Source organism: Abramis brama, assembly GCF_963993115.1.
Source record: "Abramis brama genome assembly, chromosome: 6".
NCBI classification, from domain to species: Eukaryota; Metazoa; Chordata; class Actinopteri; order Cypriniformes; family Leuciscidae; genus Abramis; species Abramis brama.
The window spans coordinates 7,397,599-7,413,467 of record NC_139968.1 but is presented as its reverse complement, the minus strand read 5'-3'; the positions used below and the strand labels follow the sequence as shown (position 1 = coordinate 7,413,467).

Here is a 15,869-nt window from a genome sequence, read left to right as displayed (position 1 = left end):
CACCACAAGAGCTAAAGTGGCTACATCTACTGGAGTACCAAGGAAATCTGGAGGGAATGTAATGTCAAGGTTAACATAGCCAAGGTAAGGTACAGCTTGGCCGTTAGCTCCTTCGACTTCAAGAAGATCATTTAAGGGGTTCAGTTCAAGATCTGATAGATGAGTGTTATAAAATGATTCTGGAACGGTGGTGACCTGTGAACCTGTATCAAGGAGACAATTGATTGGAACTCCCATGATGAGGATTTGAGCAGTGCACTTAGTGCCAATGAGTCCTTTTGGGAGTGAACAGGGGTTTTGAGGCATGTAGTTGGGACACTGTGATGTGGCAGCCTCCGCTTGTCCCGCAGAAGAGGCTGGATCTAGTTTGACAATTCTAGATTGTTGTTCATACTGTCCCACTGCTCCTGTCGTTGCTTAAGGCGCAAACGTTTTTGTCTCACCAGAGCTGAGTTTTCTGATTGGTTGCAGGACGCAACAATGTGGCTGTCTTCTCCACATCTAAAACAGAAACCAGCTCTGGGTCTTGTGTTCTGCATCCTTCCACTAGGAGACTTAGAGGTGGGGTTGGTCCGACTGGTGGTTTTGGCAGAGGTGCGGGTTGTCTGCTCCAGCAGTGCTGACATCTGCTGCTGCAGCTTCTTCACTTGCTGCTTGAGTTCGTTGATGGATGAAGTATCAGCGTTGGTATGGCTGCAGGTTTGGGCCTGAAGAGCTGCACGATGCTTGGAGGAACCAATGTGTTTTTTCATCAGGCTCTCTTTGGCCAACTGTCGGTCCTCCTCAGTTCGAAGCAGGAGAAGCAACTCCGTGAATGCTGGTGGGTTCTCCTTTTTCTGATCCAACTGTAGCTTGGAAATTAAACCGTTGTCCCAGCACCCTCTGCAAAATTGTCTCAACAGATGTTTATTAGTTTCTGATGCTGCGATCCCACCTCTTTTAACAGCAGTATTCAATGCGAGCAACAACCGCTGTAGATAACTAGAGGCTCTTTCACCAGGGTCCTGAAGTGTGTTCAAGAACTGGGCAAACAGCTCTTCTCCATCTTGCACCGTGGAGTAGGCAGACTCCAGGATCTGTATATACACTGATGGTAAAGTGTCTGGCTTCAGGCCCTTCACAAAATCAGCAGCGGGAGACAGCAAACTTTCAATAATCTTTCTTGTGATCTGGACTGGAGGTAAATGAACATCAGCCAACAGTAGCTCAATATAGGACTTCCATGTGTCGTAGTCAAGTTCATTCGCGGGTTTAGGCACTTTGCCAGAAAATGAAGTCGGAGTTTGGGTAATGAGTTGAGTTGTGAGCTCTTCAGATCTCACAACATGCTCCACAACAACTCTCTGTACTTCTGGTGGATTCAGATCAGAGTGGGAGACCCTCACTCTCCCAGCTCCCTCTCTTTCATTTCCTTGAAGTGAAGCTAGGGGTCTCAGATGTTCAGGAACCAGTTGACTCAATGCAGGCTGTGATGGTAGTTGGGCTGTTTCTTCCCCCTGCTGGCCGGGCAAGAGGGTTGCTTGGTCCACACTTAACACTGCTGGGTTTCCTTCATCTTTTAGACCACTATGTGGCTCCACTTCAACTGTGTTCAAATGCTCATTTATTTGAGATAACACATCTTTAAGTACAATTTCCAATTTTTGTCCACTTCGTCTTGCAAGATGCCGCAGTTCATTCATGTAGTCAGGGAAGGGAGCCTCAGCTCCAGCTTGGACTGTGCTTTTAATCGGGGGTAGCGTAACGCAAAATTTTATTTCAGGGTCGCTCTCTGAAATATGCATGTACGGCAAAACTTTTGCTAGCTCTATGACAGCAGACTGTGATTTAAATTCGACGACCAGGTTTTTAAAAAACGGACAGTGTTCATCATCAACAGTTATTTTCTTGAAACGACTGTATTGTTTCAAAACATCAAAGAGTTCATCATCTTTTGCAGTGTGAGTTACACCAGACACAATGACACTGTTCAGAACATTTACCCCAGACCTCTCAAAGAAATCCATTATTGAATTGGATTAATCAGAATACTTAATCAGGAAGAATATTTTCAATTTCATTCAGTTAACGAGCTCCTGGCTGGCTCGCCACTTGTAACATATGCTTCTGCGAGAAATAATACAGGAAAGAGGGCTTAGTATTGCAACAACCATCTGACAGTCGCTGGTTCACTAAGGAGCTCGTTGTGAATGAAACAAGAAATAAACCACCAATGACCGAAATTAGAATGCATATAAAAAAAATATATTTGCAAATTGTAACTGACGCACAACATATAAAACAATACAACAGACACTAGACAACAACAACCAATAACAACAATGGCCACACTCAATGGCCTCTTAGCAAGAAAAGAAAAAACAAGGGGGGGAGAAAAAAAAGGAAAAGTCCTTTTGTGCACTCTTTGTTCAGAGAGCAAGATTCAGTTCATATGATCCTTTATCTGGTCCATGTTCAGAACTCATGATTCAGTTCGTGTTTCAAAATAACCAAAAAAAAGTCTTTATGTTGGGATCCAGCTCTGGCATCCAATGGCAAGGAAAAAACAAAAAGAACAAGTCCTACCAGTATCGGCTCGCCACCTCTTGCAGAGGAATCAGTGGGGGTAATAAAATACCTGACCTAAACAAGGTCAAAGGAAAAACACACCATAAACACAAATATCAAATTATCAAAAATAATAAAGTTCAGTTACTAGTAACATTTCAGGAGTAAATCCCATCAATACTTCATACAATTCATTTCACAATAAATAATTTAAACCATAATTAAAACACTTCCTCAGTTTCTTAGGGTTTTTTCAGTTGCGCAACATAACAAATTCATCACCGCTTCACCAAAAAACGGCTCTGGTTAGCACTAACATTAGCGCAGTACCAATTCTCTATATATGTAAATGGCTTTACTTAGCACTGCCGTTAGAACATGTTAGCGCTCACACAACCTCACATTACTAAAGAACGGAAAAGAATTTCCGTACACCAGTCAATGTGAGGACAGTTTAAACATCACACTAGACGCAGATAATAATATAATTCAAGTTTGAGTTCTCAAACTCTTAAAATCAAGGCTCAAACAGCGGTCCTCCTCGGGAGAATTAACATTGAAACTATCGGACATCGCGAAACCGAAAGTAGCGATTCCAACAAACAAACTCACTTAAACACAAATGATGCCGCTCACACTAAAGGATGCAAACGGTAATAAGTGTTAGAAACTCACCGTCGAGTCTGAGAAGTTTCCGTTTAATTTCCACAAAGTTATTATTAGTTTTCTGTGGGTCTTGTAATCACCCGAAAAGCACAGTCCACAGCTGGGAGCATCGGAGGTGAAACAGGAAGTGCCGTAGGGGCGCCATGACTTTATTAGAACGCCACTAGTGGCAGGGCGAATCACTACACAGTGGGACAGGGAAAAGGGGAAGGCACTGGGGAACACAGACAGAAAAAGGCCTGGCTACACAATTCTGAGAAAAAAAAACTTCGAATTGTGAGTTATGAACAAAAATGTCATTTGCAAGATATGAAATCTGATATGAAAGTCCGAATTGCGATATATAAACTTAATTTTCTGCAATTTGCAAGATTATAACTTGCAATTTTAACTTTTTTTTTTTATTCCGTGGCGGAAACAAGTTTCCGTACTAAACACCCAATGGCTATTTTTTTAAATGAACAAATTGATGTGATATTTTTAGTGGTGCACTATATAATATCGGCCGATATCGTCATTTTTTTACACATTGGTATCGTTCCGATGTCAAAATATGGCCGATGTGAACAGGCCGATATTTGACGTGTGAAGTTGACGATGCTGACTCGCGATCTTTGCAGTAGTGAACGCGCCTGAGAGAAATACACATTTCATACAGATGACATAAGCAGAGAACAGTCTGTTTTCTTTCGTTTTGAATTGTTCTGTTTAAAAATAGACATTTCAAGCTTTCTATATATGTCTCAGGTCTGTGAGGCAGGTAGGTTTCGTTTCATTTATGAGACGCGCTCCAGGTTCACGCACCGTCGTCTCCGTGTCCTGATTAAATATTTTCTACTATATCTACTTCTTATTTATTAAATCCAGGCAAATGAAACATTGATCAAAATTAAGATACAATTAATACAAAACGAAATTAAATTTAAATACAGGCTTTGTGCTTTCTGTTTGAGGTCTCTGTGAAAGTTTTAAAGCAGTCTTTTAGTGCCGCTTTCAGAGCGCTCACGTCCGTAACGGAGAACTGTCCCGTCCGTAACATTGTTAACGCAGTCCAGTGCAACTTATATGTTTTTTTTTCCTCTTCATTTTTGACTGATCGTTTTTTGACTCGTAGATATTTGAATATATTGCTTGATATTTGATACCCGTTCGAATTTGATTTTTCTCAAAAGTGACAGCACGTGTGATTTGTGGATTACTGATAAGCGCGAGTGGAGAAACAGGCCTTTATTTATTCATTCTCAGTGTTGAGAAACGTAGCCTTCATGTGTTACGTTATTGTGTTAATAATAACTAAAGTAGCCTACCTAATTATGTTACATATTTATTTTGTATGAAAACTAGCGCGTTCGTTACTTAGGCCTATGGATTAAAAAGTAGGCTACCATTGTATCAGTGCTGCGCGAGCTCTCTCTCACACAAACACGGACGCGCGCGCACAGAGAGAGAAGATCATTGTAAAATGAAAAATTGACGGGCTTTAAATTTTGTTCTTGCTTGTTTTTTTTTTCTGTCAAAATGTCAGAAAGCATTTTGTATTATCCATCCGTCTTTTTAAAATTCATTAAATGACGGATGTTTTACTGTTAACACAGCCCATATGTCGGATTCGTCTTATAGCCTACTTGTTGTTATTTTTATAATAAGTGATTCGTTATGCTATTATTGGACTCCTGTCTATTCATTGTCAACTGTTTTCTATAAATATGTTTGTATTGGCTAACATTTATTCAGTTAATGCGTGTCCTGTTTAAAATGTGCAATGTTCAAACGCAAAGACAGCACGTCACAAATAGATGCCCTTTTCCCTGTGGTATTTTTTAGTATCATATTTGGATATTGGAATAATAAATTAAGTAGCCTATCCTATACACAATGTTCCTATGTTTTTTTTTTATACTGTTTTCTAGGGGTTTCTTAATTTTAGACAAGTTGACCAGCACACATTATATGCAATGCAATATAATGCATGTGTGTTTTGGAAAATAGATTTTTATTTGATTATCATAAAAATGTGTTTTCTATACAGAGATATATCGACATTGGTAAATATCGGTATCGGCCATAACAGCAATATTAATATCGGTTATCGGTATCGGCCACAATTTTCACATCGGTGCATCACTAGATATTTTCCATCATTGTTTCAAAAGGAAATACTGCAAGTGATTTCAAGGGGTCTTTACAAAAAAATATGTTATTATCTATTATATATCATATTAAAAGCCTAAAAGCTGCTCAGTGTGTGTGTATATGTTGTGCTGTGAGCAGGCGAGCGCAACAGTCTGCTATGATCAGAGATGGTCTGATTGGCTGGTTGGTCAAAGAGCTCCACGACTCCGACTGTCTATCCGACTACACCCTTGAATACACCATCTCCCTCCTCATGAACCTCTGCCTGCGCTCTAAAGGTGACACACTGAATCAATAACCATAGCAAAGACATCAAGATGCGTATAAACCAGTGTATTGTGCGTCAATCATCCTTTGTTTAGATTTTTTTTTGCATTGCTTATTTTAGCAAATCAATGTTTACTTTATGCCGCTCATGTTTCAGGAAAGGAAAAGTGTGCGGAGGAGGCCAAACACGTCTTGAAAGTGCTGACGGAGCTCTTGGGACATGAGAACCATGAGGTAAATGGCTAATTGCTCATCCGCTATCCACAAACAAGGCGTGTTATTTGTGCTTGTTCTCCCCTTACAGCACTTCGTGATTACTGAAACTGAAGGCGTCAATCAGCTTAGTCCTTTTTACGTCAACCTGTTCTCAAATAAGAGGGCTTTTGTCAACTTTGGATTAAAAAAAGTTTATCTTGCAAGTGTTCCATGAACTATTCACTCCCTTTTTGAAACTTTAGAAGTGGAGACTCAAGCCTACACTTTATATTATATTCAGAAATGAATTTGCTCACCGGCCTCAAAAATTCATTGAAATATGACTGTACAACTATTAATAATAAACTATTAAAAAGCAAAAAAAATATATATATATATATTATGTTACATAATATATATATATGTGTGTGTGTGTGTGTGTGTGTGTGTGTGTGTGTGTGTGTGTGTGTTACAATAAAATATATTGTATTTGTAGTTGATTCAACATTAGCTGTGATTAAAACATACTGGATATAATATACATTCTATACTTTTATTTATTTTTTTCCAACATTTTTGACTCATTGTGTAATAAATACAGTAGAATAATAGAATATTAAGTAATATATAAAAATTAAAGCAATTGATTTTCCTTTAATATCCAGTCCAGTTCACCCATTTAAATAAAAAATAGGCACAATTTATAAGTAAAGTCATAGTGTTTTATACAATACAAATAGTTTCGAAGCAGCTTTACAGTAATAAACAGGAAAATTAGTGGAAATGTCTCAAAATTCCTCAGTTATGCTCTACAGAAGACAGGAATGTCTTCAAACAAAACTCATTTCAAGCTTTTTTTGGTTTTTGAGATGCCAAAGTTTCAAATATACATTGCATATTTGTTTTCTTGTGTAAATATAGATTCGCTACTATGTGAATGGAGCTTTATACAGCATCCTGTCCATGCCAGAGATACGAGAGGAAGCGAAACAGATGGTACGTGTTTAATCACTGTTCATTCACAAATCCTGGGCAATATAGCGTAGACTCGAATTCTTTGAGTCATAAAAATCCCATTCATTATCATTACTTTAGCGATAACATTCAGACCTTTCAAAGTTAAACAGTGATGTGTGCCCATGTAGACGTCACAAGTAAGGAGGGAAATAAAAAAATTAAAAAAGTTTGATAGTTAAATTCCTGGTGAAAAACTACACTACCCATTATCCTTAAGTGAAATCCACCAATCAGAAAAGTCACTGTCAAACAGATTTTTTTTTTTTTTAAATTGTCTATGTTTAAAATGAATAAGAAAGTTGGTGAATGAAAAATGAATAAGAAAGTGGTTATTTCACAGAATACAAATAATGTGAGTATTTTGTTGTTGCGTTTAGAGTATGGAAGAGACCCTACGCTGTTACAGTAAAGAAGAAAACCCTGAACTCAACAGACAAATCGAATTCATCATCAAACTGCTTAACTCGGGTAAGACGAAAAAAAGCCGGTCACCTCAAAAACGTTCACTTAAAAAACAAAAAATCTGTCCTCATCCTACTCAACCTATGGGACGTTTTTCAAAAAGTGCCTTTTTGAATAATATCCTGGCCACCGTTTTCAGTAGAATAAAGTGAACGAGGACTGGGTTATCTATGGAAGCTTGTTTCCGCCACAGAATAAAAAAATTTAAAAGATAATTGCGACTTTTTATCTCACAATTGCGAGTTTACATCTCGCAATTCTGACTTTATTTCTCAGAATTGCGAGATATAAAGTCAGAATTGAGTGAAATAAAGTCGCAATTGCGTCTTATAAAGTCAGAATTCTGACTTTTTTCTCGCAATTGCGACTTTATATCACGCAATTCTGACTTTATAATACGCAATTGGGAGATATAAAGTCAGAATTGCATGATATAAAGTCGCAATTATGTGTTATAAAGTCAGAATTGCGTGAAATAGTCGCAATTGCGAGAAAAAAAGGTCAGAATTCTGACTTTATAAGACACAATTGCGACTTTATTTCACGCAATTCTGACTTTATATCTCGCAATTCTGACTTTATATCTCGCAATTCTGACTTTATATCTCGCAATTCTGACTTTATAACACGCAATTGCGACTTTATTTCACGCAATTCTGACTTTATATCTCGCAATTCTGAATTTATAACACGCAATTGCGACTTTATTTCACGCAATTCTGACTTTATATCTCACAATTCTGACTTTATTTCACGCAATTCTGACTTTATATCTCACAATTCTGACTTTATATCACGCAATTGCGACTTTATTTCACGCAATTCTGACTTTATATCACGCAATTCTGACTTTATAATACGCAATTGGGAGATATAAAGTCAGAATTCTGAGATATAAACTATTCTGAGGTAAAAAAAAAAAAAGTCGTTTTTTTTCCTTAGAATTGGACTTTATATCTCACAATTGTGAGTTTATATCTCACAATTCTGAGAAAAGATGTCAGAATTGCGAGATATAAACTCGCAATTATGTGTTATAAAGTCAGAATTGCGTGAAATAAAGTCGCAATTGCGAGAAAAAAAGGTCAGAATTCTGACTTTATAAGACGCAATTGCGACTTTATTTCTCGCAATTCTGACTTTATATCTCGCAATTCTGACTTTATTATAACTCGCAATTCTGACTTTATAACATGCAATTGCGACTTTATTTCACGCAAATCTGACTTTATATCTCGCAATTCTGACTTTATATCTCGCAATTGCGACTTTATTTCACGCAATTCTGACTTTATATCTCGCAATTCTGACTTTATAACACGCAATTCTGAGAAATAAAGTCAGAATTGCGAGATGTAAACTCGCAATTGTGAGATAAAAAGTCGCAATTATCTTTTAAAATGTTTTATTCTGTGGCGGAAACAAGCTTCCATAGTTATCAGCTTCAAAAGGGACGGAAAACACCATAAATGCATCATAAACTCTGTCCATTTGACATGGAATAAAGGATATGAGTCATTTGGACTACTTTTATAATGCTTCTTCGATGCTTTTTTGTCACTTTTGACTGTTAATATGTTGCGTTCCATGGATGTCACACGGGTTTAGAACGACATGAGGGTGAATAAATGAAGACAGATGGGTTTCCATATTTCAGTGATTCATTTGCCTTCATTCATAACTCTGTCGTACACAGCGGACATTCCCGAGCATGAACCTGAGTCGGGCGATGAAGAGGATGATGATGATGATGAGGTAATAACAGTGATTCACTTTGATCTTGTCTTCTGAGAAAGATTATTGCTCAACGCGACTTCTGACTTCCTATAATCTACAGGAAAGGCTATCAATGCTATTTTATTAGCATTGGCGGTGTTCAGATTCAGATTTACTGCTTAGTCACCTGACCTGTCTGTAATTCTTTAATCTTGTTAACAGGAAGATGTTATGGAGGCAGACCTGGATAAAGAGGAAGTCCTGCAGTCTCAGCCAAAAGAGCTCGGTGGAGAGTCTTTACTCACAACCGAGTATCTAGGGGTAAAACATCACACTACATTTATATGACGATAGAAACCAAATCCTGGCAGTGTAAACACAGTATTTGTTCCCCTTCTGTCACTTTTATAATCCATTGATAGGAAGATGTACATTATTCATTGAGAAACTGTGGTTTTGTGATTCATTTGAGATGTGTCAGCTGTATTCTGTGTGATAAGTGTCTCTCTGGTGCTTTGTAGATAATGACCAACATGGTGAAGATGAAGAGAAGATCCTATCCTCCATCGTCTCACAGCACAGACGAGCCCCTCCAGCGGCCGGTTACGCCCAGTTCTCACAAAAACTCCATGTAAGAACCTCATTCTGAACGACTGTTCATAACAAGATGGATATTTGTGTGAAAATTCGTTGCGATAAACATTCGAATCGACGGCTGTTAACGCGTCTGTTCAGACCGACTCAAACATTCACATGCCGCCAATGCGACAAAATGAGTTACGGAGCCAAGTGTTAGCTGGTAGATGTTGATCAATTTGTAATCCAAATAATTTTAAGAAAATGTATCATATCAGCTTTAGTAACAGGGTTGAGTATTTGCTCTTCTTTGCTAATTTTGAAAACAGGACTGAGAATTTGATAGTTTTTGATTACTTTGGTAGCGGTTGGATGTTTGATCACTTATGATAGCTTTGATAACAGAGTGATCATTTTAATACATTTGGTAACAAGGTTGAATAACGTTTCTAACAGGGTTAAATGTTTAATAACTTTGGAAACGGTTGACGATCATGCATTCAAGTTTGGTCATAATAATTTTGGTAACAGAGTTGAATTTTTAATCATTTTGATAACTTTGGAAACAGGGTTGGATACTTGAACTTGACAAATGTGGTCAACATATGGGATTTGTTCCTTGCTTTAAAAAAAAAAGTAGTTCTGATTTGTTTTCTGTCGCACTGCGTAGAAAATTGGCCAATTAATAAGATTTACGATATAAGATATAGCTTTTCTATAAGCGCCACCTAGTACAGTCAGAGTGAATTTGGATTCTGATATTTTTTTACGCAAAATATAACAGCATTTTTGTGCCGAACGTTCGTGTTGGTATGAACAGGCCTTGAGTCGGTAACACAAGTACACAACTTTGCGACTTTAATGCCATCTTGGATCTATAAAATTAGTCTACCACTACTTAAAAGGAATTTCACATTGGTTAACACATTGAAACTGTTAAGTCAACCTATCTTTTTTTTTTTTTTTTTTTAATGAAGTATTTCACATATTAACATTTGGATCATTCGGAAATCTTCCTCTGTCCATCACAAATCTAATGAATTTTACAAACTCTTAAATGATGTGTGAAATTTTAACGCACGCCCAGATATGGTTCTTGTGCATGTCGTGTTACTTATAATAAGTTCATGTGTACTACGCTTCTTTGTTGGTACAGTAACCACAAAAAGTTCTTTTTCTCTGTTACCAATTAAAGTGTTGTCATTGGAGGTGTTTAATTAAACAGAATACCTCAAACATCGCTCACAGCTGAAATGCAAATGTGTCTATGCTCACCTATGGCCTTGTCCTCAATAAGGGAGAAGTCAATAGTTCTGCCCTCAAGTCAAATAACGTGTTAATGTGCAAGCAGGATATACAAGTTTCCATCCTCAGTTGGATATATCCTCATTGTTTCTACTAAATGAAGCATATGGATCAGTGATGGGAACAATCCCGGACAATTGGTTGCGTGACTGTCAATGTTTTGACCTTGCCGTTTCGAAAAATGAAATGAAAGAAAACAACATTGTATTTATGCCCTTTACCTAGAATTTATCAGAGCGTGTTCTTTTTTGAAGATAATATTTACTCCCATCTCCCCGAAGGACGTTTGGAGTAGATCAAGTTTAGAATGATTTCTGAAGGATCATGTGACACTTAAGACTGGAGTAATGATGCTGAAAATACAACTTTGACATAACAGGAATAAATTACATTTTAAAATATATTCAAAAATATAACAGTTATTTAAATTTTAATAACATTTCACAATATTACTGTTTTTACTGTATTTTTGATGAAATCAATTCAGCTTTGGTGAGCAGAAGAGACTTCTTTCAAAAACATTAAAATACCGTAATTATTCCAAACTTTGCACCGCCAGTATATTTAATTTTGTTAATTTATAAGCACCAATATATGGAAACAATGCATAGTATAAACATTAATATTAACCTACATGCACTACCAGTCAAAAGTTTTGGATCGGTAAGATTTTAAAAGAAGAAAAAAAAAACAGTAATATTGTTAAATATTATGACAATGTAAAATAACTGTTTTCTATTTGAATATATTTTAAATTGTAATTTATTCCTGTGATCAAAGCTGTATTTTCAGCATCATTACTCCAGTCTTCAGTGTCACATGATCCTACAGAAATCATTCTAATATGCATTCTAATCATTCTTTAATTAACATTTTTATCAGGCTCCTATGTATAGGTTTCTACCTAATTACCGACATTTCTGAATGGCCTGAGGCTGTGATTTAGTGAGTTTGAAATGAAAGTATTTGATGAATGTATACTATGTGCGGAGAGCATTCACTCAATATTATTATCTCATTTTTGACATAGGTGGCTTTTAGAGGCTTTTGCATCGGAGGTCTTCATGTGTGTGTGTGTGTGTGTGTGTTTGCCTGTGCAGAGCTGGTGGGGACGGAGTGTACCCCGTTACCCGACTGAGAAGTGAAGGAAGCCCCGCCCACTCTCGCTTCAGTTCCCGCCCCCCTACTCGCACTGGCAGTCGGCCCAGCACTGCTGAGTCCATGCACCAAACACTGGGTACGTGTGGCATGTATTGAATATGTGCTCCGGCATGTCTTGTGTTATTTTATTTATTTCTGTATTGTTTTTTCTCTGAATAAAAATGATCTTTTATCTCAGAAAAATAAAAATATGATTGTCTTTGCAACCCTTCAGAAAGATGAGATCACAGTTCCATCTTTAATAAATATTCAACGTTTCATTTCCATGACTCAGGAAATCACTTTGATGTGGCTTTCAGTGGCTGCAGGCGAGGGTTTGTCTGAGAATGCTCAGACGAAACCAGATATGAAGGAGTTCATTCGTGCAAGTGCTGTCATTTTCTTTTAATTGCACCCTCTGAAACATTAGTAGTGAATCAAGGTATGTAGGTAGAAAATGTTGTTTATCCACTCGAGGAGGTGTGTTTTATTAATATATTATTTTATTTTTGTATCAGGTTTGCAATTTTTTCAACCCTGTTCCTTGTTTGGACCCTCTAAATAGAGTTTAAATCATTGATGTGGGTGATTTGTAATTGTTAACAGAAAAAAAAATTAATTGGTAAAATCATTAACAATAAATCGTAAATGATTTATAGTAGTAAGAAGAAGAAGAACATTAAAAAGTGAATCATTTATATGTTTAAAATGCTCAAATGCTCAAACTGATAACAGAGTTGTAGATTTAACATTTACATTAAGATATCAGTTTAGCCTTAATTAAAATATAAATAGTTATATAATAGTTTTGAGTCTTGGTTGGTGGTAGTTGTTAAATTTGCAATTCAAATAATTTAAAGAAAATTGATCAGGGTTGGAAATTTGATCATCTTTAATAATTTTGAAAACAGGGTTGAGTGTTTGGTAACTTATGATAACTTTGGTAACAGAGTTGAATTAACTGTTTTAATAACTTTATTATAAGTTTATATATAAACTTTCAACAGGGTTTAATTACTTTGGAAACGGCTGACGAAACATTCAAAGTTACCAGTCATTACAATAACTTTGGTAACAGAGTTGAATGTTTAATAATTTTGATAACTTTGGTAACAGAGTTGAATGCTTGATAACTTTAGTAACATGATTAAATGCTTGAATTTGGTCAACATATGGGATTTGTTCCTTGCTTTTAAAAAAAGTCGTCTGATGTCAATGTGTACCCAATATTTGGAAAGCACCAAATAAGGAAAATGAATGGTTCTGGTTCTACAATCTGATTGGATGAGCCATGTTCAAAGCTGTTTGCAGCTACAAACACCAAAAATATCACACAGTTATGTTTTTTGTAACAGCTTTTCATCGTTTCTATCAAAAATTGGTCGAAATGAATTTCCTCTCATTGCTTTTTTTTTCAGCATTTGTCTTAGTAGTGGTTGTGTCCTCAAAAATATGGGACACCTGTGTCATTTATTTCTCACTGACTTTTTCCCTCTTAGCAGCAATTCCTATTCAATTTCCTTGCGAACAGCAACCATAAAGCACATCTCTCCTAGACCACTTTGCATTTCCCTGTGAAAGTGAACAGCTCTCAAGTCCTTCACTGTGGCGTGCGTGTGTTAATGATGTCAGCCGCATGTGAGGTGTGTGTGTCTTCTTGTCTTTCTCCAAACAGCCTCTGATTCTGAATGCTGGCGTTCCTCTGTGGAATCGGGGCTCGCGGGATCCCCGGAGAGACGTGTGCCTCCACCAGGCCAGAACAACACCAACGGCCAATCCTACAGGTGGGTTTGCTGCCTGTTCAGCGTATTGTTAGCCCAACATTACTCATCCTGGGATCTTCCACAACAGTTTTACATTAACAAGAGGTTTAAGGATCCGGGTGCGACATTCCATGCTCACTGTGGCATGGCACATCTAAAATGTAAAGGTCCACAGGATCCAGTGTTATCAAGCATGTCACAGGCTGTAACTCAGCTCTGGAAGGCAGCGAGCTAGAGAGAGACCGAAGGAATTTGGGGTGGGAGTGAGGCATCGAACCTTGAGTCTGCATTGCCACAGGACAGAGTTTGTCATGAAAATCCAACAACTGCTAAACAAAGGGCTTATTCAGGTACCTTTCTTCCCAAATCCCTGTCCAACCTGACTCCTGGAGACCTGTGCATGTAATGAGTCTTTGAACACACGTGCACCACATTCTCTTGTGTAAAGATATTATTACACTCTCATCCAACAGGAAAACTGCCAATCAAGAGTATGAGCTGAAATATTCATTGTGTTATTTATTTTTAAGACACTCTATGGGCCCAGTTTTAACGATCTGAAGCGCAAGTAACTTTGTGGGCGGGTCTCGGGCGCTGTTGCTATTATACCAGCAGGATAAATGACTCTTGCGCCCGACGCAGATCTAAAATGTGTTGGTCTGAAGTTGCTTCATTATTCATAGGTGTGGTTTGTGTGTAACGTGAAATAAACCAATCAGAGTGCCATCTCACATTCCCTTTAAGAGCAGGCGTGCTTGTTCTATAGCGGGTTGCTATTATAATGGTGGATTTGCCAGGAGCGGTTCACAGCCGAGGAGACTGACGTTCTCGTCAGGGCCGTAAAACACAGAGAAGTGACATTGGGGATGGAGAAACACACCCAGATTAGCTTCGGTTAAACAGGCGTATGATAATTTGGGTAAATGTGTAAGCTAGATTTATGCCTATTTATTCATATCTTCATGGACACCACAATGATTTCCCTCGTGTGGTAATCAGATGAGAGAAGCAAAATGTATGCGCGTTGTGCACTATAGCCAAGCATGCGCCCTAAAAATAGGTTTTTCCTGGTCAGTGGCGGAATTGTTTTCTGAAACTGCAAAATAGCATCAGGGAACGTTTGCACCGGAACACGCCTCCTCTTCGCTGAACCGCCCCCGGGAGCGCAAGTAAATTCCCTAATTTACAGACGTGCGTCTGTCGAGGGAAAAGTCTGCTGTGCGCGGGTGCAAAATAGGAATGATACATGCATTGCTGTACAAAGTCAATTGGGCTGTGTGCAAGATAGGGCCCTATATCCGTGTTTCCACCGAAATTACCCAAAACAATTTGTCCCAGGAACTTTTTTTCCCCAGACCTGTTGCTTTCTGTGTTTCCACCGCGGTCTAAAGTACCGTGAAGATTAGGCAAGTTAGTCCGGTGACGTAGGACTTCACGCGACTTTCCAGTTCCTGCTGGATTTCGTCCTCCGCATATAAGCTTAATAAAGCCTGAACCTCGTCGGCGGTCCATCGGATGTATTTTTTAAACTCCACTGTTTATCCGAATAGCTCCGCAACAGACTTTTAAAAATGGTGGTTGAAATAAAATGCTGCTTGGAGTCAACCAATCAAAATGCTGCATGAACTCAACCAATCGGCATGTTCAGCACCCAAGTCCCACCCCCGAAAGTTCCTGAACTTTTAAATAAGCACTACCTCTCGAGCAGGGGTTTTCTGAGGAGGACATTTTTACCCAGAACTTCATTTAGACCCTGGTCCCTGCGGTGGAAACACACAGAGTACAACCCCAACGTCCCTAATTCCTGAGGAAAGTTCCTGCGGTGGAAACATAAAAACAGAATTTCTATAGGCCAATTCACACTGCACCAATAGACACTGACCAACAGCAACAGACACTTTGTCGAGTTTTATCAGATCAGTGAAACCCATCGGCATTTGTTTTCATTGGTCACCGCTTGTTTTCGCCGATCGAACATGTTCAGTTGCATGTTCAATCGTCGGAGTCGGTGCAGTGTGAATTGGACTTATATAAAATGTGTTTTTCTGCATTCCACTGTGTTGCATTACTGCATGCTCATTG

General features: G+C 38.0%; 1 protein-coding gene across 2 annotated transcripts in view; it reads left to right on the top strand.

The window, feature by feature from the left end:
- armc9 (armadillo repeat containing 9) overlaps positions 1-15,869 on the top strand; it is a 57,332-nt gene that overhangs the window by 30,326 nt on the left and 11,137 nt on the right. For both annotated transcript variants that reach the window (XM_084116627.1, XM_084116626.1), the window contains 9 exons: positions 5,485-5,624; positions 5,771-5,847; positions 6,730-6,804; positions 7,203-7,293; positions 8,984-9,042; positions 9,226-9,324; positions 9,525-9,634; positions 11,985-12,121; positions 13,700-13,808. In XM_084116627.1, coding sequence (XP_083972753.1) covers positions 5,485-5,624; positions 5,771-5,847; positions 6,730-6,804; positions 7,203-7,293; positions 8,984-9,042; positions 9,226-9,324; positions 9,525-9,634; positions 11,985-12,121; positions 13,700-13,808 — 897 coding nt within the window. The remainder of the gene's footprint in view (positions 1-5,484; positions 5,625-5,770; positions 5,848-6,729; positions 6,805-7,202; positions 7,294-8,983; positions 9,043-9,225; positions 9,325-9,524; positions 9,635-11,984; positions 12,122-13,699; positions 13,809-15,869) is intronic.